Below are 24577 nucleotides of genomic sequence, written 5' to 3'. Positions count from 1 at the left end.
CCTGGTCTCACTATTTTTATTCCCTGGTTTTGTCTTTTTTTTTTTTTTTTTTTTTTTTCCTCCTGGGGAGACATTTGTTATTTTAATTTTAAAGAACAAAACAACAAACCCCCAACCATGTCAAAACCTGCCATCAGTGGGGTGGGGACACAGCTTGTGGGGACAGTCAAAAGAGAAAAACCATGCTCCTTCTGCAAACTCAGAGTAATTGGATCACAGCATTAATTAATAATTTCAGTTCTTCTCTTCCATGAAAGAAAACAGACTGACCTGCTGAGATGGGTATGCCCCTCGTGTGAATAAACAAACCACTTTTCCCGGTAGCCCTTCTCCTCCTTCTCCCGCCAGCTTTCCTCTGCCCACTCATCAGGTCACTCCCAGAGCTGCTGCCGCTCCATGCAGCAGCCCTGGAAACTTGCTGCCACTCTGAGCAAAGGCACATTGGCTGCTGCCCACCCCTGCACCCTGCTTCCATCCCCACCTTCCACCTCCAGGGCTTCCACCACCGGCCGCCATCCCAGCTGAAGGGTGAGCCAGGGATGGGTCGCTGGTTAGGATCTCCACTGGATGCTCTGCTCTTTGCTGGATGTCTCATGGGGGCCTAGTCCGGGCTGGAGAGCAGCAGCAGGTGCTCAGATCACAGGAGTTAGGGCGTTAGGAAGGAGGAGGTGGTGCCCGGCAGTAGAGACAGCGAAAGCATCTTGCTGTCACCTGTGATTTCAACGTGAGCATTGTCTCTGGTGCTGTTTCACCAAAAAGCCTGGGCTCTGGGATCCTGTCACCTGAGTATTTTGATAGACAGTGCCTGCATCAACAAGCCACCCAATGCATTGGTAGCAACCCTTCCAGCCCCTCTGTCTACTCTACAAGTTGTGGCAGAAGTCAAACCATCTTTGGAGGTCACCCCGGGCAGCTGTGATAAAGCAGGGAGCCTTCAAATGCTCAAGCACAGCCCATCTACCAGCAGGGCACAGGGTTCCAGGGCACAGGGAACCAGCTGTTCCTCAGGTTGGGAAGTATCTCCCCAGCCTTGGCTTACCAAATATCAGCTAGAAAAATCCATTCACAGCACAATCAGAAGGGTTGAAAACAGGTCAGACAAAAACCAGTGCTGCTTTTAAGAAAAATTATAAGAACTGTTCCCTGATTTGAAGCCAATGTCATTATTTTGGAAAGAAAGAAGGGTGTGGCTGCCCGACTCTTGTCCATGGTGTGCCAACAGAGAGCACGGGGCAGCTCTGTCATTACCAGCAGAAGGGGTGCAACAGGGCCAGAAAGGGCTAAAGGGAAGATGAGATCTGCACTGAGGGAGAGAGTGGGCAAGATCTGTCTCCCTTGCAATGCCCAATCTGGCAAAGGGCTCTGTGAAGAGGGGGCAAGCTTCTGCCTAGTCACGTCCTGGGAGGTGGCCACAAGCGCCAGAGGGGTTTGCCCAGTATGGCGACAAAGTATCCAAAAGATAGGGGATCGTCTCCCTGTTGCTCTTGTTGGAATAGTGAGGGAAGCAAAGAGCGCGCAGGTAGTTTCTGGTCCAGGAATGTCTCCTTCCCAGAGAAGGCACCAGGGGAGCAAATAACCCCGTCCTGGGTTTCCTCCTGGGGGTGCCTGCCCCCGGAGCCGCAGGCTGCTCGTATTCCCTACTCAGGGTGCTGACAAGGCTGTTTCCTGGGTGACTAAGAGGGGCCCGAGGTTCCTCGGGCGACGGATCCCGGGAACGCTGTTGGTTTGGATGGGCACAGGGAAAGGGGGTGCCAGACATCGCCCCGTTGCCCTGGCAGGCTGCACCGCTCCAGACATCCCGGGACAGCGAACCAGCGCGAGGGTCCCGACCCGCGGGGCACCCCGGCGCTCCCGGAGAGACGCAGGAATGTGGGAAAGTTGGCAGAGACACCTCCCCCATTCCTGGGGCGACCGCGTGCCACATCCCCCGGGGGTGCGGAGCCCCCTCCCCATGCACCCTGAAGCCATGCTGACACCCCCGCCGGACGCTGCGGGGGATGCCCTGCGCCCCCCGCCCCGCGCACACGGCCCCGAGCAGCGACTCACCGGGCAGCCCAGCCCAGGGCGCGCCGCCGCCCGGCGCCGAGCGGTTCTCAGCGGCCATGGTGCCGCGCCGCGCCCGCGGGGGCTCCGGGGGCTCCTGCCGCCGCTGCTGCCGCTGCTGCTGCTGCTCCCGCCGCCCCCGGCACAGGTACGGCCGCCGCCGGGAGCGGGGGTGCGCGAGGGTGGGACAGCGCCGGGAGGGGACAGCGCGTGTCGCCCCCAGATGTGCGCCCCCCTCGCCGCCACGAAAGCGCACCGGGGCGGCGAGGGGGAGGACGGGGGCTCAGGACGCCAGGAGCCGCTGCCAATCCCCCCGCCGCCGTTCCCCCGGCTCAGATGTGGCCTCCCGTCCCCGCCGGCCAGATGCGCGGGAGCGCTCTTGCAGCACCCCGGACAGCGCTCCCGGGACCGCCCGCTCCCGGCGCCGGGCTCCGGCCCCTGCTGCCCCCGCAGCCCCGCGGGGATGAGTCCCGATCCGTACAGCCGGCAGCGCCGGGAGCACCGGCGTCCCACGGCGGGAGAGAGCGAGGAGCAGGGAGGCGCAGAGCGGGGCCCCTCACGGCCTGGGCAAAGGGAGGCCTCGACGCCTTCCCCAGTCCCCAAAAAACTCTGCCGGGCTGTCACTAACACTCGGAACTGCGGTGTTCATGCAGAACAAAAAAAACTCATCGGGCAGTTCCACAACCAGCCTACTGACTGTCCCCCAGGTCTGGCTTTTGATAATGAGAAAGCATCAAGCAAGAAGAAACAAAGGGAAAAAGGAAAAAAAAATAGAATTTCTTTTCCTGTACACCTTTCCCCTTCCCTCCAGTTCAAACGCAGAGCAGCGCCCTTACCCCCCCTCTGCCTCTCACTCGCGCTGTCTCACAGACACACGCGGGTATCATTTCCCCATCTGCTCGGCTCTCACACACACATGCACAGACACACATAAACAAATAAATGCCCCACTGTAACCCTCCTTTGAAGCAATCACAGTAGCAGATGGGTTCCTACCATCCATTCCTTCACCTCCTCACCCTCTTCTCATACCTCTCTGACTCTGGGAGGTGGCACTTAACAAAAGCACAGTATTTTAAGTCAATGTCTCCTCTAAAGATGTGTCCACTTCACAGACTGGACCTCTTTTCCGCCTAGATCCTGCAAACTGGTATCTTCTCCCTGCAAATGGAGGCACATTTCTGAATTCCAGCAGAGAGAACATTGTTAAGGTAATTCAGACAATTTTCTCTGATGACACATCTCCCACTCCAGGTACATCTCTGCACCCTGAAAAGGTTAAAGCCTTTTGGCACTTGCATCTGCTGCTGCCTTTGCACACCAAGAGGACCCTGCCACAGCAGGGAGGCAGGTGCACCACCATTAGTTTGATCACCATAGGCCACATTCTGGCATTTTTTTTTAGTGAGTTCAGTCAACTCATATTTTTTTTCCTTCCTGCCTTCTTTGAGAAGGAAGAAGACAAAGCTTTCCAAAAGTTGGCTGGTGCGGAGCCAGGAGATTGCACTGAGGCTTTGCTGGCTCTTTTCAGCTTAACATCTGCCTGCACTCTTCTTGCAGGCACTGACCAAAACCCATCAAAGACTCCAGCCAGTTATTTGGAGTCTCTTGCCTTGTCCAAAGTCCTGACCTCAAACAAATACCACCCTCTCCTCCTCCTTCTTTCCCACTAAAAAAATTAATGTAAATAAACCTTTGTCATGCTCTGTGAGAACTCATCAGACTGAGGAAATATCTGCTTCAAAGACAATTTGATTGTACTGGAGTTGGGTTCTTTGATTGGACTCTTGTTTCGAACTACAAGTCCCCATAGAAAGACAAAAGACTGTAACGAACAGTGAGATACAGTCTTCTTCCCAAGCTGATCAGTCATGGAGATAAAAATGTGTAACCAAATTGAATACAAAACTTTCCAACTTCTAAGTCTTAGCTTAGCTATATGCACTCATTAGTCAGAAGTAGAATTTCTGAAAGTCTGGACTCACCATCCATATTCCAATTAAAGGGAGCACTTGCTTCTTTTGGCTTGACATATTCACACATTCCCTTCTTGTGGTCTGGCAGCAAATTTCACCAGCCTCTCTTGTTGCCACCGAAGTGACATCACATTCCTTCCTGGGCTGTGTCAGCACTGGTCATGAACAACAGTTAATGCACTCCAAAACCAGAACCCAGCTCCAACCATTCCCCTGGCCATGTACATTGTGACAAGCTGTGAGGTGGGACAGGAGGGACTTGTGGTTTTCTCATGGAAGAAGCCAAGGCCTGACTTGACTTCATATTCAATGGCCCAGGCAAATTAAGGGCCTACCTTACTATCTTTTGGAATTAAGACCTGTGACAGTCCAAGACTCCTGCTATCCTTCTGGACTGACCCAGCTTGGTCTGGGGGAGTAACCAGCCAGGAAACCCAGCATCCATCACCTTGTAGGGATCTGGGATACTCCTGGAACTGACTATTTTTCATATAACCGCACAACTCCTGCTTTTTTGCATCACTTTACTTTCAGCCTCTATTTTTGGAATGGCTTCTTTGTCTTATTTTTTCTTTTCAGCCATGCTGTGCTGTGCCTGCTCTCTAATCAGCATTAGCTAGTCTTCCATTATCAGTTGGCAATGATCCATCATGCTCCTCCATCTCAAAAATTGCCCTTGCACCAAAACACCATAAACACGTAGGAACAGACAAAGCCACTCCTCTCACCCCTGCCTCTGACGTGGGGGATATACAGAAACCAATGGCAAGTGACCACCTTGGTACTCCACCTTGGCTTGTGACAGCTCCCATCCATAGCTATCCTGAGGCAGAGTGCTTACACCATGGAGCAGGTGCTCAGGAGATGAATATTTCTGAAGAGCAGGAAAAGCTGATATGGGTCATTTATTCTGGCTTCTCCCACAATCCTGGGAACATCCACCCATTATCCCTGACAGATTCCCAGTAACTACACTCAAACCTGCAGCAGCCACAGCAGCAGCCAGCACTGGCTCCTGGCACACAGACTAATGCCAGGCTGTGTCTGCTGGGGGACTTGGGGAGTTCATTGCTGGTCCTGCAACCCTACACTCATCCTCAAGTAAAGGAGCAGTTTTCACCCATCCCTGGAGTACACGGGGCATGCACCAGTTCAGACACCAGCCTCTGGCACTGAGCTCTGCTAGTGACAAATCTGCTGTGGCCAGGTCTCTCCCTTCCTTCCACAAGTCCTCCCCGAGCCTGACAGTCTCTGCCAGCCTCCAGCAATAAGAGTCCAGCCCAAACCATGCCTCCCATCCTGCTCACAGAGAGTTGCACTCCTGCATGTGCTCGCATGCTCACTCTCCTTTTCTTTCTGTCCTTCTTCAAGGCACTCACGTTTTCTTTCTGCCTCACACACCCTTTCATGCTCCACTTCCTCCCTCTGCCACAGATCCCTTTGCCCTCCGGTGGATCCACACTGCTTCCCCAGCACAATGCAGGCAGCCAGTCCCCCTCCCTCTGACAGACGTACTCCCACAAACTTGCTGAACCCATCTACAAGGCTTTAATATTCATAAAAGTCAACCTTAGTCTAAAGAAAATGTGCTTGATGACGAAAGTATTTACATTGCAAATCACTTTTAATAGCCCTCTGGTAGTCAGCCTGGTGATAAATGCTAATCCATCTATCAGCTCAAAACCAAAATAAACCCAGCTCAGAAGGAGAGAGCCAGAGAGAGAAAAAGCAGCTGGCAACAGTGAGAAAGGCTCAGGTCTCTGGACCATCACTGCCACAGGAGACGGGTGTGAAGGCTCCGCTCAGCAGTTGGTGAGAGGAGTGAAGTGCCACACAGGGAGCAGAGGCAGCTGCTCTGCCCGCTCTTGGCCAAGCAAGGAGATGCCCTTCACTCACTGGAGTGGATCTGGCATTGCCTGGCAGGACAGAGCTGTCTAAATGCCAGGGAAGTAACTCAGACTCCATGCCCATGCCCAGGGCTGCAGGCAACAGGGTGATGCCACCTGTGGGTGGGCTTTTGCTCTGTGTGTGCTGCTGGGTGAAACACAACCATGAGGGACATGGATCTTTCCCCTGGATCAGTGTCATCCCTGTGGGAGATGGAAGAAGGGACAGCACCTCGTGGTTACTTGCCTCTGTCTTAATAATTTGCCTAAGGGCATGGGATGGCGCATTTGTAAAGGGGCTTAGAACTGTTTAAAAGGTCTGAAATACATACTGCTTTCAGACCACATTTGCCTGGAGCCACCCACACCTGTTCTCTCCACTGAGGAGGTCCAGGATCATCTGTACACAAGTCCTCTTCCCCATCAGTACAATCCCCAGAGGAACAGCTCTTTCCCCTCATTCCAGCTGTCCCCAGGGCACATCAGGAACAAACAACCCCAGACATGATTCCTTGCGGGAGTACAGTCACTCATGGGTGCAAGGTGAGCCAGATCCCAGACCATGCTGGGACAAAGTCACACTGCAGGGAGCAGGGCAGGAGGACTTGCAGGGCCAAGGAGAAGCAGGTTTGCTGCAGCCTTCCTGAGAGAGAAGGGGACTGAAGGCATCCAGCCATGCACTGCTGCCTCAGCCAGACCCCCAGTAGTCACCCAGAGCCACATCCTCTCATGCCTCATGGCATGCCTTAACTGGAGACAGAGGGGAAAAATACCGATGAGGAAGCTGCATTAAGCACACCACTCAGTGCTCAGCTGTTTCCCAGCCTCCCAGGTTGCCTGCAGAGACAAGGTAATGAAAGATTCTTTCATTATTCGGAAAATGTCGTTTTTAGCACCGGTGAAGGATGCCAGAGCCACAGCCCCAGGGAGGGAGTGACTGTGTTTAGCCATGGAGCAGGTGTAGCCCCAGTGGCTGGGGTGATGGTGGCACCGGAGACCCCCAGTGGCCCCGCTGTCCGTGCCAGGGCACAGCCAGAAAAGCAAGGTATGGACACTCTGGCCCATGCAGGGAAGCCAGGTGAGCATGGAAGAGCAGTGACTGATACAGAAAGCCATCCTGCCATGCCTGGCTCATCCGCAGGCATGCAATTCACACCAGTCCATAGGCCCATGAGCATGCTTGAAATGCCAGGGAAGCACCAGACAGCTGTGCTCTCAGCCTGGCCACAAATATCAGTGCCTTAAATCGAGCGAGGGGATATGGCAGGTGACACACACTTCTGTCACCTGATGCTACCCTTGGAAAGCTGCCTGTTGGGCACTGCCAGGCGCTTGAGCTCAGCAAAAGGCAGGAGGGCAGCTGCAGCCTGTGCCTGATGCAGCACCTCTGGAGAGAGTTGAACACAACAGCCTTCACCCAGCCTGGTGTGCTGCAATCTCTTCAGTCAATAATCATCTGCTTTTTGTGTTTTAAAAGATTGCTGCTGCTGCTATTTTAAGGTTGCACTCAGTTTTGTAACATTTGCCATATAGGCACGACTTCAAATACTTCAATGTAATTGTTTTGTTGCAGTCCCCACTCTTGCAACTCTTACTTGCTTTCTGGGTAATGGAAGGGGGGAAGTGCTTCTGAATTACTTCTTTTATACCTATTATTAAAAAAAAATTAAAAGCAGAAAAATAAAAGAAAAAATTAGGAAAAAAAAAAAGAGGAATGTAAGCTTGTGCTGTTCTCCTGCCATTTCTCACATGACACAGAAGAGAGCACATCTTCCCTGGGATTGCTGAGCCCATGGGCTGGGTCTGGCCTGTGGAGCCAGGCAGCGTGTGGGAATTCTGTGCCTCCCTGTGGTCACCGTGAGCGCCCCAGGGCCCTCTCCCAGGCACTGTCACACACAGCTTGCTGCCCAGCCATCAGAGAAAAAGCAACCAAGGGCTTGAGCCCCTTTAACAGATTAGTCTAATTAGTTAATTTTCCAATTCACTACTTTGTTAATTCATGAATTCACTAACCCACCATGCTTACTCACACGGCAGTTGTCTCACTGGCAGTGTGAGCCCAGGCTTCCTCCCCAGCGTGGCATGGAGCCCCCAGCAGCCCCGTGGCCAGTGCCAGAGCCCTCCTGACACCGAAGCCTTTCGGGGTCAGCCGCCCTGCTGACACCTTCCAGCTCAGGTGATCCATGCAAACCCTTTCCTCTGGGATCTGCAGGAGGTGCCAGCGGCTGTTGCAGAGGTGCAGGAGAGGATGTCCACAGGAAACCCTGGTCCCTGGATTACAGGAGTTGGAGCTTCTAACCCTGGCAAACCTCCATGGAGCTGAGACCACCTTCAGCACATGCAGCCACTCCTGGAGGAGAAACTCATCCCAAATGAGGAGACGAGCCCCAGTCCCACATGGGCACTGAAGCACTCAGCCCAGCCTCCCGATGGCCTTGCCATCCTCCCTGCACTGGGGCACTGAGGCAAGCCCAAACCTCCCTGGGGGCTTCCCTGCAGCCCCCCAGGATTCTCCACTGCAGGGGCACAGAGCCAGCAGCCCTGCAGTGCAATCGCCCTGCCATCAGGCTTGCTTCACCGAGCAGCTTGGCAGAGCCTGCCTTCTAAAACACATGCAGCCTAATAAATGCATTCCGTGTTTTAAATGCATCTTCTACAAAAGAGCATTTCCTGGGTTTGAGGTAATCACTGGCACTGCTGGGGGACAAAGAGCTCTATGTGTGTGCATCTCACTTCAGGCAGCGCAGCTCTGATCCTCACATGGATAGAATTTGTGCTCCCCACAGGCACATTTACCTCACACAGAGGCCCCACTAAAGTTAATGCAACCTACTGTGTCCTTCACAGGGAAGGAAACCAAGAGGAACACAGTAAGCGTGCAAAATCCACAGCAGGTGGAAAACAGTCAGCAGTTCCTGTGTAAAGAAAGCATTTAGTGCAGCCAGAAGGAAGCAGATCCTTGCTTTCCCAAGAAAGATGCTGCCCCTGCCCTGCATCTCCCTGTGCCTGGCAGGGACCCAGCCCTGCTCTGGGGGATGGTACAAGGCCGTGGGTCACTTGTCTTCATCCAGGGGGCACCAAGTGTGTTGCTGGGCAGCCCCCCAGCACTGACACCTCCCACACAGGAGGCTGTCCCTCCTCTCACCCCTTTTCCCCAGCCTCTGCCCACTGAAGTTTACCCTGGGCAGAAGAGCCCACCGTGGGCTGGCCACGGGTACCGAGCTGCCATGCACTGCAGGGATGAAGGCGCCCTGCTGCCATTGGGGTTTTGCATTCACCCCACAGGTCTGTACCCCCACACCCAGGCCCAGCACTCACCAAGGAGACTTCACCACCCCAAACCAAGCCAAAAACATGGATAAAAGTATTTTGTTATGGCAAGAGGCCATATCTCAAGGCAGAGCCAGGGACAGAGGAGGCTCGAGGCTGCAGGATGCAAGAGCTCTGTTCTCTGATGGCCAGGCTAATAACCCTGTATTAAATTACAAGCCTGGGTTCAGTTGTGGTTGTTTTGTTTTTGTTGGGTTTTTTGTAAGCTGTCTGTTTAGATTTATCAGCATAATTCCTGATACTGCCTTGTCGGACATCATTACGATAATCTCACTACTGTGTCTGCCAGGGAATTGGGAGGCGAGCAGGAGGCGGCTGCAGAGCAGGGCAGCAGTGGGGCCTGGGCTGCCTGCAAGGCACAGCCCCAGGACCACTCACCCCAGAGCTGGGGACCCTGGGGAAGCTGGAGGCACAAGCCCCGTCAACAGGACTCTAAAGTCAAAGAGAGCAAGCTCACACTGAGGGACAAGGGATCCAGTCTCCAGCCAGACAGGTCACCAGCCCTCCAACAATCTCAGTGAGGAAGAGACCAAATTAACTCTCAGGAAAAGGGGAGGGGGCACACAGAAAAACCTGGAGGATGTGGGCAAGTTGGAAATAAGCAGCCTCTGTTTTGGCAGTGATCCCTCCCCTTAATTCACAGTAATTTAATCATTAATTTAAATAAGGTTTCTCAGGACAGAGAGCACAAGAGGAAGAAGGCAGGAGGCTGCTAGCCCAGCTCTATCCCTCCATCCTTCCATGCTGCAGCCCTTCTCTGCTCTGTGGGTACTCCCTTGCACACACACACAGTGTACACTCATGCACACACAGAGCCTTCCTGTCTTCTCCACAGCCAGGCCTGCTGTGCTCCACCTTGGCACAGGTCCTGTGCCAGCCCCCAGCCAGGGAATTGGTAAGCCGGGCCAGGCAAGCAGCAAAGTGCTTCTTCCTGGGGACCTGGCTCTGAAATGCTCACCTGAGGCAGGGGGATGCTCCAATGCAGCACTGCAACTCCTCAGCAGCTGGAGTAGGGTCTGCAGCTTCCCTTCCCAGCAGCTAGAGTAGTCTGGGCTGAAGAGCTATCTTGGGCAGGGATTTGGAGCTTTGCGATATTTTGGGCATGACATAGAGCAAAGGTGACCCTGAGAGTCTATTCACCCACAAGAGGCATCCCCCTCTCCATTGGGCTGGGCCTGGGGGAGCCACAGGTGGGAGGCAGGTAATCACATCAGCAAAACAGATAAAAATCCCAGCCCAGCCTGGAGATTTTATTAATGAAAATGAGCCTGTGATGGGAGGTAATTTCCAGCCCCTGGGTGATTCGGCTGGAGAATGGAGCTGCAGACAGGGATGAGTCCAGGCAGCCAGGCAGAGTCAGAGTCAGATGCAGTCAGGGACCAGAGCTGCTTCCAAGAGGGGATTGGGTACGTGGCCTTGAAACCTGGAATGTGAGGAGAGGAGCTGTCAACACCTCCAGAGAGCAAGTGCTTCCAACTGTGTCGCTGGAGATGCAATGCTACCAGCCACTGTCCCTTGGGGGGGAACTGGCTGAGGTCACCACAGGAGCAGCGGGATCTTCAGACCCCATTTCACAGCACTCCTATCCCCACGCTCTGGCTGTACCTTCCCCAGATACTGGTCCATGCAGCTCCTTGGTTGAACCACCCTTATACAGCTCCTCCAGACTCCCTCCATGCACCCACCAAAGCAGTTGCTCACACCAGCACTGCTTTCCTCCAGCTCTTGTGGTGTGCCAGCATCCCCCAATAGTGCTGGGAAGCGGGATGGCAGGCATTTCCATAGCATGATATAAAAAAGAGGATCCCCTCTTGCTACTGTAAAGTGGGGAAAATCTATATTAGTTTTCAGAGCTGAGTGAGAGCAACATATTTTGAGGGCAAATTTTCTTCTCAGGCATATCACATTCTAATGAGCTGAATTAATTCATACCCATTTGAGTGTCTGACCCTAAATAGGTTGTATGACTGAAATTTAAAGAAGCATTATTGTAGTGATAGTATTTCAAAAGAGGAAAGTAAGCAGCTGTAGTCTTATTTGTTTGAAAGGTAACACTATTTTATGAAAATTTACTTTTTCCACCCATTTCCACCTGAGACCTGGCCTGGAAACCTTGCAGCATCCCCGGCGTAGAAGTCAAGACTTCCCTCACATTAGCTGTGGAGCAGGAGCTCGTCAGCCTTGTGAGGAAGGCTGCATGAGAACCCTTGCAGCACACAGCCTGTCCAGAGAGTGCAAGCAAAGCAAAGCAGTGCTTAATAAATTTCCTCCAAATAGCTGAAGATGCCAGCAGGAAGGAACAACCTTTTGGGGCTGCAAAGGGTTCACACTAAACCAGTGGGGCTGCAAGCAGGGTCAGGGCAGCTGGAGAGATAAACCCCATGCTCCTGCCAGGCTCAAAGGGCTTTTCCAGTTGTGTCCCAAAGGATGGGACCTGTTGCATCTCCAACCATCCCCACAGCAGTAGCTGCCAATGCCTCGGGGAGACCCAACCAGAACCAGCCCACAGCTGCCATGCAAATGCCCCCCTGGTCCCTCAGCTGGGTCAGCCTTCCCACACTGGGCTACAGATCACAGTCCCTCAGTCCATCCGTCACCTCCCCAATGAATTGAGGCAGATGTGTCGCTGGCCAAAGTGTTACTGCCAGCCCCAAGCTGGCAGGCTTCAAATAGCTGTGCACTGCGATACAAATTGTACTTTGATGAGGTACATTAGGCCATCTGGACAGCCTTAAACAGCCTTGATGAAGACAGAGCAAGGGCTGCTCGAGATGGGAGGAATCTCAGCAGTTTCAGGGCTTTTCGCTGTTCCTTAAGTTAACATTTGTGCAGCCAGTGGGGCTGGGGCTGGCAGCATTGAGGAGTTCCACGTAGGGTGGGTCTGCCCAAAGGCAGAGCTTCAAATGACCAATGAGTGATCCCCACGGTGGATGGATCCAAATCCTGGCAAGCATCAAGGACACCGCACTCCCATTAGTCCCATTACCTTTGTGGGAAGCAGTGCTCCTAGGAAGGAAAGGCCATGCTCACTAGTGGGCATAAGATAAATAATGTCCCAGAGGGGGAGGAAAACAAAATGCAGGAGATGGTTGCTAGAGAAAATCACTTAGGCAGGGGTGAGAACCAAAGGGCAGGGAAGGAAACAGGGGAAAGGAGCCTGAAGAAACCAGGTGAAAGGTGGTGTCCCATCCTGCTGAACCCTGCAGGAACTGACAGCACCAAGGAGGGGAGCAGCACTTGGGACCCGGCTGGGAATTCTGCTCACTGGCAGTTTTCTGACTGCTGGTACCCCTGAGCTGGCTCTTTCGTGGAACCTTGGAGTCCTGGTGGAGTTTAGCTGAGCAATTTCTCAAATTTAATTTCCAAAGTAACTTGTAGGGAATGAGCTCATTCCCTGTGCGGGACAGGCCCCAGTGGTGCCGTGGTGCCCTGACCTTTGCCTGGCTGCTGGTGCCGTGCAGCCCTGTCTCTGCTGCGACCTACATTCTGCCTCCCCAAACGCAGGCCTTGCACTCAGCTGCATTAAACCCACGGAGCGCTGCATAGGGCTAATTTCCCATCAGGCTGTCAGGAGTTATTATGTCAAATACCTTACAGGAGCCTAAGCATATTATGCCAACACAGCTACCTTTGTCAACCAAATCTGAGATCTCATCAAAAAAGCAATGCTGGGCTTAGCCATCCTCAGCGCCTCTGGAGCAAACCCATCTCCAGGGCTCGGCCTGGGTCACTGCACCCCGAGCACTGCCAAGCACTGAGCCTGGGGCTGCAGCTCTGCGGGGAGCAGCACCAACCCCCTAGCAAGAGCCAGCAGAGCTTGCGTGACACTGAAATAAAGAGTTCATGGAGCAAGATCTTTACTCCCACGTTGTGGGTGGGAAAGGCTGGGTGCAGGGCAGCATCTTGTGCCGGGTTACTGCTGTTTTTGCATGCTCAGCTCTTGTCCTCCTTGACTGGGACCTGTGGCCCAGGTGCTCCCTATGCCTGAAAAAACCTTGTCCTTCTTAGTTATCACTTGTCCTTGCCAGTCACACTAGGTACCAGAGCCCTAAAGCTGCTGTTTAATGGCTGTGCTTGTCGTCCCCCCCCACCAGCAATGCAGCAGGACCAGCCTCAGTCCCTCCCTAAATAATTGTTTTAATTAGCATTCCCTTTGATGTAGGTGATTAACAGAGGGCTGCTGACACGGCTTCCATGGGAACTTTTGCAGTAGGCAGGCAGATAAGTACAACCCTCTGTACTGCTGTAGCACTTAAATGTTTTAGTATCAGCCTCCCCAGCAGCAGCCAGTCAGTCTTCATTAGCCCCTCTGAGCCTTTTCTAATTCTGCCAGAGGCTGGAGGGGGAAGGAGTTTATGGCCCCTGCCCAAGCAAGGACTCCTGGGTGGGATATGGCCCTGTTTGGCTGGATGAGCAAACGCAGAAGTAATGACCCCCAGGGAAAGGGCAGAGCCACGACCACAACACCCTGGGGGAGTGTGACAAGGACCCAGGGGAAGGAGAGAAGCTGGGCTTGGGTACCAGCCAGCAAAGGGCTCTCAGCAGCGCCTGGTCAGCAGCCAGCAACCACCACTTACTCATCCCCCATCCCCAACGTCTGCAGCGAAAACAGATAATCTGCAAATTAAAGTTTCCCTGCAGTGGGGTGGCAGTGCCCCACGCTGTGCTGGAGAAGGAACTGGAGTCCATCTGCCATCAGAGCCAGCTCCTGATCCTATCAGGCTATTACTGTATTATTGAACTGGGGATTGAGGGACAGGCTTTAATAGCTGTGATGGTATCAGGGGTACAGCATTAAACTCCAGGAAAAGGCCATGAGGATGAGCCTAAGAAATAGAAAGAACAAAGCCTATATTACCACATCTCATGTCTGCTATTTACACCAGCCTCTGTGAAGCTGAAGAGCTCCTAGCTGAAGAGTAGGAGCTCAGAGGGTAAGGGTGAAAGGCCAGGGAGCTTCGGGTGTTTCCTGAGCTTGGAAAGAGCAGGGACTCCAACATCCAACTCCACCAGCCGAGCTGAAGCAGGGCAGGATGCAAGCACAGGAAGACAAATCTCAGCAGCTGCCAAAACCCATGTGCCTGCCTGAAGCTCACTGGCTGGCCAGCCACAGCTGAAGTGAAGGCTCAGAGGGGTGACAGAGACCAGCTGCAACTCTCCATATACACAGGGGTCCAGTTTCAGCAACAGGTCCTCCTGGTGACTTCTGTGTCTGGCTGCCTTTTCCAGTGGTGGCATTTGCTCCCTGCTGCGCTCACATCTCCCACTGCTCACAGTTTGCCTGTCCTGAGTTATTTGAGCTGCTTGCTTGGGACCCCAAGTCCCTCCCCTATGGCACCGCTGAGCTGGAGGAGCCTGGCCTGCATTGGCAGGCAAGATCCTGGCACAGAAGGTGGATGCTTGGAGAGCAAGCAGCAGCATATTGATTTTCAGATGAGAGGCAAAGGGGAAGCCTCACAGTGTCCTCTCTGGGATGCTGGCTCCTGGCAGAAAGAGCTGATGCCCCAGGCCAGCATCCTGGGGGAGACAGCTTGATCCCTGCCAGCTCCTACCGGTGCCACATGCCATCAGCAACTGCTTGAAAGGCAAAACAAAGAGGAGCCGAGGGAGCTCACTGGGAGCAGATGAGAGGCACTTCTGCTCGACATGCTGTGGGCAAAACAAATCCTCGTGCTCAGCGGAGTGCACAGAGCGGCCGTATGGGCCGGGCAGGGAGGGGGGAGAGGCCGCTGCTCCTGGGGATGAGGGGAGAAGGACACGGGCATTAATTGGCTGGCAGAGTGGCAGCTGGATAGACTGCTTTGCCTTCCAGCTCCCTCGTGTGCTGAGGACCCCCTCCATGCAGAAGTGGTAATGGCGTGACATTTATGCACTGCACACCGAGATCCCAGTTAGTGGTGGATGGCTCTCATGCTGCACACTTTAATTAATTTGCCTTTTCCTGTTGAAAAATAACTTCTCTGACAGATTAGGATTGAGCAGAGAGGGCAACTACTCCCTAGCCAGGAGCCTGAGCAGCAACTGGAGGTACCAATTATGGGGCTTGGCTTTGGCATCAGTAATAATGACATACCCCACATACCCAGCTGTGACCAAGTCCCTGCCTTTCCTTCCTGCCCAGCACATCTCCTGATGGTCACATACAGCACCACCCAGCTACAAGGTCACCCCACAGCAGCCACATGTGGGGTGGGACTTCTGGGGGGGTCAAATAGAAGTACTTGGAGATGGAGCAATAGATAAGCCAAGGAGTGAGGGCAGAAAACCCAGGACTCACAGGAACAATCAGGCATCACCACTTCACTGTACCACCTGCCAGGGCTTCAGCAACCTTCTCTGAGATCCCAGGTTTCCCTCCAGGCAGTGCTAACCCTCTGGTGTGGTCCAGGCCCAGGAATGCTGGCTGCAGCAGCACCCATGCAGGTTTCCATCTGTGAAGGATTCATACAAAAAGTCCCCTTCCAGCACAGAAGCTCCAACCACTACCTCCTCCCACTGCCCCAGGTTTCTGGCACATTCTCCCTTCCTAGCTAACCTAAATAATCTTGTATCATAAGCTGTTCCCCTCCTCTTTCAGCTCATTAGGGCTTTTAGAGAACACTGGCTCCTACTGAACCCGACCAACCCACCATTAACCTCATTCCATGCCAAGAAATGGCTCTTACTTTTGACTCCAATTCCCACAGCTTCTATCTCCAGGAGGACTCTGCCCCTCACCCTTGAGGTGACTAAATTTCTTTAATAGCCTCTTGTGAGGGACTTTATCAAAAGAGCCTTTTGAAAGCTAAATAAAATTCTCTGCACTGTATTTTTCCTTTCCCCAGGATTTTGTTAGCACATTTAAAGGCTCCTGACAGTCTATGACTGAGAAAAGCTTTCACTTTTTAAGATTATTTCCTGCTCCTACGCAGCAAAGCTCTCACTTTGCCTCCTAAATTGGGCCAGCAAGTATGCATAGCTCTGGTTTGGTTTCCTGAAGCAGCTCTTGTTGAATTTCCATGCTGCTCCTGGCATTGCATTTGCCTCAGTGCTGCATTGCCACACTGCAGTGAGCAGGTAAAGTTGCAAGGCTTGGGGAAGGAGCCCTGAGCTGCTGTGGTGCTGTCCCCGGCGTGGGCAATCCCACTGCCTGCTGTTCTGTGCAGGGCTCCAGGCCTCAGGTCACCACACAGATTCAGGGGTGTTGCTTGAGGATACACTTAGATCAGCCCTGCCTGAAACAACTGAGTAAAACTGCTGGACTGGAGCAGGGTAGTCCAAAGCAGATATAGACTTTTGTCCCACAAGAAGCATGGGGGGCATAATAAATAAATTGGGCTGGGTGTGGGTGAGCCCATTGCCTAAGTGGGCCCAATTTTCCCTCCTGTCCCCTCCTCTTCTCACCCATTCACCCACGTAGCTCCGTCAGGTCTCAGGCAGGGATAATCTGAGCTTTCCTAGGTCTGAAACTCAAAAGAGAAACACTGCTCTCTGTACACATAAGCCCATCACCACTGAGGGCACCTGCTCAGTTGTGTAGCAACAGAAGGTCATCTAAAAAGCAAGTCCAAGGCAGCACCAGAAGATTAAGCCTGTCCACAGCCACTGTGCCCACAGCCTAAAGCCTGTAGGAACGCAGGCTGCAGTCAGGCTCAGCTGATAGCAGCCTTTTGCCCAAAGCTGCCTGCTCTGACCAGGCCTCCACTCTTACCTTATCAGGAAGAGCATCTCCTTCAAGTCTTGAATGGAAAAGTTTAGAGCTTCAGAGACGTCCCATGTCAATGGCAAAGACATTGGCTGTGGTTTGTTCTGGCTCCCACTGGAGCTCACCCCCTGCTCTGCCACAGTCTCCAGTGGGGGCAGGTCTGGACCAAGGGGCAGCCATCAGCAGAGCAGGCTTCAGGCCTCTGCACAGCAGCCCGGCCAGAGCGCCCAGCAACAGGGCACGCCAGGCCCTGAGAATCTGCCAACACCACAGTGAGGCAGCCCAGAAGACACCTCACCAACTGAGATGGAAATTTTTCTGTAGATAGCTTGGCTCATTCTGAAAATGGATATCTATAAATGCTCTGCAACACATCTACGAAGAACGGGCCTCAAGATTCTTCCAGGAATCATGCAGGGAGAGGGAAGAAGTGATGTCAGGCTGAGCTGAAGAGTTTTTTTTCCAGGCTCTGTTTTAGTTTGTTTTCAAGTAGAGCAATAAACAGCACTGTCTAGACCTGCACTGCCTTGTCTGTCCATCTGAGACATAGCTCTTCTGGCTCCCAACTGCCAGCACATCCTCAGGCCCCTCCACAGTAAGGCAAAACAGGGATGCATGAAACGTTCCTTGCCACACAAGGGAATCACATTTTTCAGACTGCTCTCCTATCAGATCAGGGATGCAGTTGGCTTGGGGCAGGTTTTAGAGCCTCATTAACACTCAGCAATGAGGCCTGGCAGCAGCTGATTTGATTTAAGGTTCATCTCCAGGCTGTGATTTAAGGGAAGATTTGCTTAATGTTCTCTAACAGACTCTTCTGACTGGGAGCTTGAGTGCTGCCTAATGACAGACTTATTTATTGTAATGTCTTAGCAGCAGAGAATCTAGAGGAGCAGGGCAGGAGCACAGCAGCTGCTGGCAGGTGCTCAGACAGCACTGGAAACATCCATCACACCACAGTGGTAAGAGAGGAGCGTGCATTCCTCTATCCAGAACAGCCAGATACTGCAACCCTCTTCTGCATCAAGGGGTCAGCAAGACAGACCACTCTCTGCTTGCCCAAGATGTTCAGTGCTGCACCTCTACACACCTTTTTACGCAGGATAGGTGAAACGCTCTTCTTTCTCCTTACTGCAGTACTTGAATGATGGGAAATGCCTGCTCATCTCCAGACTGGTTAAAATGCAATTTGCAAGCAAGACTCCCAAATGCACCTCCTTGTTTCCCAGTTTTGGACTTTCAACTCACAGGCGGAGTCTGCTTTCCTCTGGGAAAGGGGGTGGTCATCATCTGACATTTTCATGCTGCTTAGAGCTTCTGAGATGGATCTATCTATCCCCAAGGCCAAAGACGGAGACAACCATCACACAAATGAAGACAGGAGGTCAAGCAAGGGTTTGTCATATTTTAATGACATTGATCTTTGGTGTTTCCCTCGTCAGCACTCACACTCTCCCCGTACTTCCTCCATAAGCCTGCTAGGGATGGAGAGTTACAAACGAAAAGGAAAATCACATTTGAGACTAAAAACAAAGTATCAGAGCCTTGACTTCTCCACTAGAAACTACATGTACAAGGTCAAGATTTCACATGCAACACCTTACATCACAGACCCATACCTCACACCCTGGCCTGGAGCTGAAAAGAGACTTCCTGCCCCCTGTCAAGGATGTGCAGTTCAGTCCTGGCAACATGAAACCACTGGGGTGGCTCACTCATGTTAATATTGGCACAGCTTAGAACATCCTTGTGAGAACTGCATCCTGACTAGAGAGTAGTAGCCCTTGTCCCTCTACCCATCCACATGGCATCTCTGCTTCGGTTCCTGCCAAGTCCTAAACTAACTCGAAAAAGGAAAGAATCCACCTGTGAGCATATCCTGAGCCATGCATGTTCTGGTGAAGCTCAGTTCTTCCCAGAAAAGACCACAGCATAGGCAGGATTGGTCTCAGAACACCACACTCTGGGGGAGCAGTGCTGTGCTGTGGAGAGGGACTGTGGCCTGGAAGACTCCTCCACTCCAGCAACAGAGCTGGAGCATCACGCCTGGGTTTGCCCAGTACTGCCTGTCTCCAGAAGGATGCTGCAGGCCCCCTTCCCTTTCTTCACTCTACTGATCAGCTCCGTGGGTATAAAAGGGCAGGAAAAAGGAAAGGAAAAAGGCTTTACAAAGGATGACACACCAAGTTGCAGGGCTTAGCTCAGGGGATGCCACGGGGCTTCAAAATTTGCCTGATGTGCAACTGTGGTTTGTATTCCTGTTAACTCCTCAGCAGTGGGAATGTTGGAAGTTAAGTATGCTTTCTTTCCCATGGCTTCCCTTGTAATTCTTATCCCTTCCTCCATCACCCAGGATAGAGAAGCCCTCTGAACCACCAGCATCCTGTTAGAGCCACCCATCCCTGCTCTTCCAGCTCCTGGCCAGCTGTGAGGTACAGGTCTCTGCTGAGCAGTACAAGGGTAGCACCAACACACAACTCAATCTCTACCTGTTCCGCGACTCCCCACTGGTGCTGTCATTACTATAGAAGTTGGTACTGTCAGGAAGATGGTTATTGTTAGTTAGGTCACTGTATTCAATTGGTCCCTCGGTGTCCATGGAGGACTGGGCCTGCTCTGGCAGATCCAGGTCACCAGCGCTTTGTCCTTCACTCCCACTAGGGGCTGTCCGCGGGCTGAGGCCACGCTCCGGCAGCTGCACGGACTCTGACAGGATCCGTCCCTCCAGCTCTGTGCCCAGCTGCTGAGAGGTGGACTGCTGTGCCGACGTGCCCTCAGCTCCAGTGGGCTCTGTGCCAGTCTGAGAGCTGCGGTGGATCCGGTGGCTCACAATGATGTTGTTGCCAAAGCCGCCCATGGACGCCATGGTGGTGCTCTGCTCCCGCTGAACCACGGCAGTCATGCCACCTTCTGCCATCAGCCTTTGAATCCTGCTCAGGGCATCCTCCCCACTGGCCCCATATTCTGGACCTTCACCTGCAAAAGAAAGCAGAAGCAACTCTGGTGCACGAGGCAAACTACAACAAAAAACAAAGCATGCTGAGTAGTTGCATCATGCAGTGTGCGTGTGCTGGGACAGAAGATAGGTTCCATTCCAGACAGAGCCCGGTATTTTATTTCCGTAACTTTCCACTTGGTTAAACAAAGGCACCGAATTCTGTCAAGAAAACCTTGGTCACTTCCACAGGTAACCCTCACAGACTTGCATGTCCAAGCCTTGGAAAAGCAGCTCTTATCTAGCCATAAAGACGGGGGAAAGGGTAGTAAAAGAGCACAGCTATAGAGACAATCCTGCCAGCCTCATGGGGACAGGAACAGAAACCTCAGTTTGCACTGCAATAAACCAAACAGTTCACCAGGGTGTTAAAGAACCCCATGGCTTTTCCTACTTCACCTGTTTGAGAAGCAGGCACATGACACAATGGCAATGTCCCTGGTGTCAGTCTAGGGAGGACAACAGAAGGTGGCCAACAGCAGACAGCAGCTACAGAACATGGCCTTCCACATTAGCTACGATCAAGCTATCAGTCAAGCTCCCCTTGACTGATATCTTTCGAGGAATACAAAAAAACATCTCAAGACCTAGTCTTTGTCTGCTCTTATCCCTGAGGCTTCCCTTTATACTCAGGCTGTAGTGAGCTCTGAGAGAACCACTGTCAGATACCTTGGTTGCTCTAGATTACTTCAGGGGAACAAAATCTCACCAAAGAATTGTCCATGTAGGAGATTAAATCACCACAACAGGGAAGTTCATTCCAGTTCAGTTTCTCAACATCCTCCTTTTGCTACAAACCCTACCCGGAGCATTTGGGGAGAACAATCTGTAATAATAAACTGCTAGAAACATTCCACAGTGGGATCTTGCTGATTCTTATTAAAGAAATAAATCTCACTCCCACCTCTATGAAACTATCACAGTGCTGATTTGAGGAGAAAGCCGTGAGCTCTCCTGGCACCAAGGAAATGAACACAAATGTCAACAAGGCTAGATGCAGGGAGGAGTTAAAACACAATAAAAACCAAAATGCCACACTGACTAGGAAAACAAAAACACTTGGGGCTGTGGAGTTTAATATCTTCATCCATGACTTGGATGAGGGGATTCTAGTGCACCTTCAGTAAGTTCACAGTTGACAGTAAGTTGGTTGGGAGCGTTGATATGCTGGAGGGTAGAAAAGGTCTGAGGAGGGATCTGGACAGGATGGGTCAAGAGCAAAGACCAATTGCATGAGGTTCATCAAGATGCCCTTGAGTCACAACAGTCCCAGGTGGCACTACAGGCTGGGGAAAGGGGGGCTGGAAAGCTGCTCAGCAGAAAAGGACCTGTGGGTGCTAGTCAACAGTGGCTGAGCATGATCCAGTGTGTGTGCCCAGGTGGCCAAGAAGGCTAATGGCATAATGGCCTGTATCAGCAACAGTGTGGCCATCAGGATCAGGGCAGCGATTGTCTCCCTGTACTCAGCACTAGTGAGGCCATGCCTTGAACCCTGTGCCCAGTTTTGGGCTCTCACAACAAGAAAGATCATTGAGGTACTGGAGCACATCCAGAGAAAGGCAATGATGCTGGTGAAGGGTCTGGAGCACACGTCATAAGAAGAACAGCTGAGGGAGTTGGGGTTGTTTAGCCTGGAGAAAAGCAGGCTCAGGGGAGACCTCATCACTCCCTACAACTACCTGAAGGGTGGTGCAGCCAGTCTCTTCTCCCAGTTAACCACCAATAGAATAAGAGGAAATGGTGTCAAGATGCACCAGGGGAGGTTCAGGGTGGACATCAGAAAGAATTTTTTTTCACTGAGACAGTGGTTACTCATTTTAACTGCCTAGGGAAGTGGTGGAGTCACAATTCCTGGAACTATTCAAGAAATGACTGGACATGGCAATTAGTGCTATAGTTTAGTTACATAGTGGTGTTCAGTCAAAGGTTGGACTTGATGATCTTGGAGGTATTCTCCAACCTAAATGATTGGACGATCATTATCCAGCACAAGAGCTAAGATACTCAGCAAAGTCCACACCAGGCCACTCGAGAGATGTCATGCAGTCAGTCAGTGACAGCTTATTCCCTTTTCTCATGGGCTCAGTGGTACTTGCATCAAGCACTGCCAGCGTCCCCCACCACACGACAAAGTTAATTTCATCCTTAAGTAAGTCTGCTGACATACTGCCCTCCTGCAGAAATATTACAGACATTAAGGGCAAATTTACATGTCACCAGTAGTGTAAGTAGATTCCTGCTAGGAATGCAGTAAACTTGCTATATGCACTATACCTAGCCCCTTGATTAGAGCATCAGTGGGACCATAGAGACACCTGTAACCACATGAGAATCTGCAGCACAGCCTAAGAGGAGTGAGCAAAAATACCCCCTGGAAAGAGCCTGACCCACAACTCTAGCAGAGAAATCCTATTCAGGATGTGGCTGATGTATGAATTAGGATGTGGCTGATGCATGAGCTAGGAACTTGGTTGATCAGTACAAAGACTGAAGACAGAGGCAGCTATTATACTGGAAAACTCCACAGTGAAAAACATGCATTCCAAGGGATACTGAAACATTAATTATGAGCAGAACTAAGTGGAAGGTTTGAGAAGCATGGTTTTGGATTCAGTCATCCCTTCCTTCTGAGGGCATAGTCGTACTTCATTACCAACCATCTGGCCAGGCTGGAGAGGAAGCTTAAGAAAGCCAAGATTTGCAACCTGGTCTAGAGACATGCCAGACAGACTTATCTACACAACAGCAGATACCGTGTCCCTGATAGATCACTTACTGTAAACGAGTCCAGTGAAGAAGCACTGGAACAGCAAAACAGCAAGAACTCCCAGCCAGCCAATGCTCCTCAGCATTACAAACATGTGCTTCACCACAGCACCCCTTGCTTTTCCCTGCCCCTAAATTACCATATGCCACGGCTGAATTTCCAATTGAGGCATCTGCTTGCTCAGAAGACAGGCAAGGGCTGATGCCACAGCAGGAACCAGCACGGTGTGAGCCTTCAGATCCCAGAGATACAGCAGTGTTGGAAATTCCCAGCCCATCAAGAGCCAGAAGTGAGCCTCACCATTCAAGCAGCCAACAACCACCTCTGCTTTGGGGACTGTCCTCCCGTTTTCCTCTCTCAGGTTTCAACGATGACTTTGGCTGACTTGTTCAGAGCAAAGCTTGCTGTGCCATTTGCCTTGAGCTGAGCTACAGCACAGATTCACACACAGCCCGTTTCTACTGCTTGGTGACTCCCACACACATTCTTTCACCAGGCTGCCAATGCAGACTACATTAGTATTCAGAGCAAGTGAAACAAGCTGACTTCCATTTGGTGAAGGTTCAGGGTGGGCACTTACCCAAAACAACAGCAATGCTGTAAACCACACACGTATCAGCTTGCTGCAGTGCTGTGCTCCTACAAATGTTTTCTACTGTAACCCAAGTGACCTTTCCAGAGGTCCAAACTCCCGTCTATTCCAAACACAGAACAAAACTCTACTCTTGAGAGCAATTATCCCAAAGACCAGAGGATTTCTGTCAATGTAGCTGTCTCAAACATTTAACTAAATATTCCCTAGCTAATGCATCTGTTTTAAAAGTCCTCTATGCTACTCCAGCAAGACAAGAATTTGACACACAAAACTACCCAGGCAAAACATCTTGCATAAGCTGGGCATAAGGCAGGGTATTTCCACTTCTAAAGGAAGTGTACTCTGAAGTACTTATAGGCAGTACAACTTGTTTATCTCTGGGCATGAATGGCACACTCCTGCTGAAATGCAAAGTCCACAGAAGCAAAGATGAGATCAGACTCCCCTGTACCTGTACAATATACTGACACTGCTCTTGAGTTTTCTTCTGTTTTCAACATTCCTCTTTCTAAAACCAGCAGTAGTCAGGAATCATGTTTGCAAACAAAGCTTCAAAATTAGAACAGTAAGCACTGCAGAGATATCTAAGTCTTCAGAGAACATGAAATAATAGCTCTGAGGTGTGAGCTGCCCCACTAATTCAGATGCTCAAAGATAAAAATACCAGCATTTTTACATTAATTCACCCCTTGCATAAGAATAGAAAAAGGAGGGGCACACCACAGTATAACCAGCTATGAATAATTATATCTCCCTTAATACCACAATAATTACTTTTTTTTCCAACCAAGCCCAGAAACATGTTCACACTTCCTTTCTGAGGTAGTTAATCCAAACAACTCCACAGAACTCAGAAAAAAATACAACTGCTTTAACTTGTAAGAATTTTCTTAGTAATATCTCACCTTGGCTACTCATATGAGTGAAACTTACTTTTGTAATGAGAGTTTAAAAGTAGCCCACATAATTTAATCCCAAGAGACCCAAGTACTTGGAGTAGATCACGCTGTAAAGGCTTGCATTGCTACATACTTCTAGAACCTAAGTCTATTTTTTAGGTAGTGGTTTTCAGAGGATTTTAAAGAGAAACCAATATTTGCAGTTCTATAGGACATATGACACAGATTTTACAGATGGACGGGAAGATGAAAGGCTAAGAAGTCTACCCACGTTTCTACTTGGAGAACGAGAGGCAGATCTGGAAGCTGATCCCTGGTGTCCTAGTTCCCATTTCCACACTAACTACACAAAAGTCACATCACATCTGACAACAGCATTGCAAGAACGTGTTCAGCTAACAT

General features: G+C 51.4%; 2 protein-coding genes across 4 annotated transcripts in view; both read right to left on the bottom strand.

Annotated features, from left to right (window-relative positions):
- CHRM4 (cholinergic receptor muscarinic 4) overlaps positions 1 to 15566 on the bottom strand; it is a 28602-nt gene extending 13036 nt beyond the window's left edge. The window contains exon 1 of the mRNA XM_041398245.1: positions 15513 to 15566. Coding sequence (XP_041254179.1) covers positions 15513 to 15528 — 16 coding nt within the window. The 5' untranslated portion in view covers positions 15529 to 15566. The remainder of the gene's footprint in view (positions 1 to 15512) is intronic.
- A 2744-nt stretch (positions 15567 to 18310) lies between these two features.
- Positions 18311 to 24577, bottom strand: part of AMBRA1 (autophagy and beclin 1 regulator 1) — a 117136-nt gene continuing 110869 nt past the window's right edge. For all 3 annotated transcript variants that reach the window (XM_041398259.1, XM_041398266.1, XM_041398277.1), the window contains 2 exons: positions 19409 to 19895; positions 18311 to 18397 (listed from right to left, as the gene is read on the bottom strand). In XM_041398259.1, the coding sequence (XP_041254193.1) occupies positions 18358 to 18397; positions 19409 to 19895 (527 nt within the window). In that variant the 3' untranslated portion in view covers positions 18311 to 18357. The remainder of the gene's footprint in view (positions 18398 to 19408; positions 19896 to 24577) is intronic.

This window comes from Onychostruthus taczanowskii, unplaced genomic scaffold, assembly GCF_017590055.1.
Source record: "Onychostruthus taczanowskii isolate IOZ18803 unplaced genomic scaffold, ASM1759005v1 scaffold1, whole genome shotgun sequence".
Lineage (NCBI taxonomy): Eukaryota > Metazoa > Chordata > Aves > Passeriformes > Passeridae > Onychostruthus > Onychostruthus taczanowskii.
Note: the sequence above shows the minus strand (reverse complement) of the source record. Positions and strands in the feature narration are given on the sequence as shown.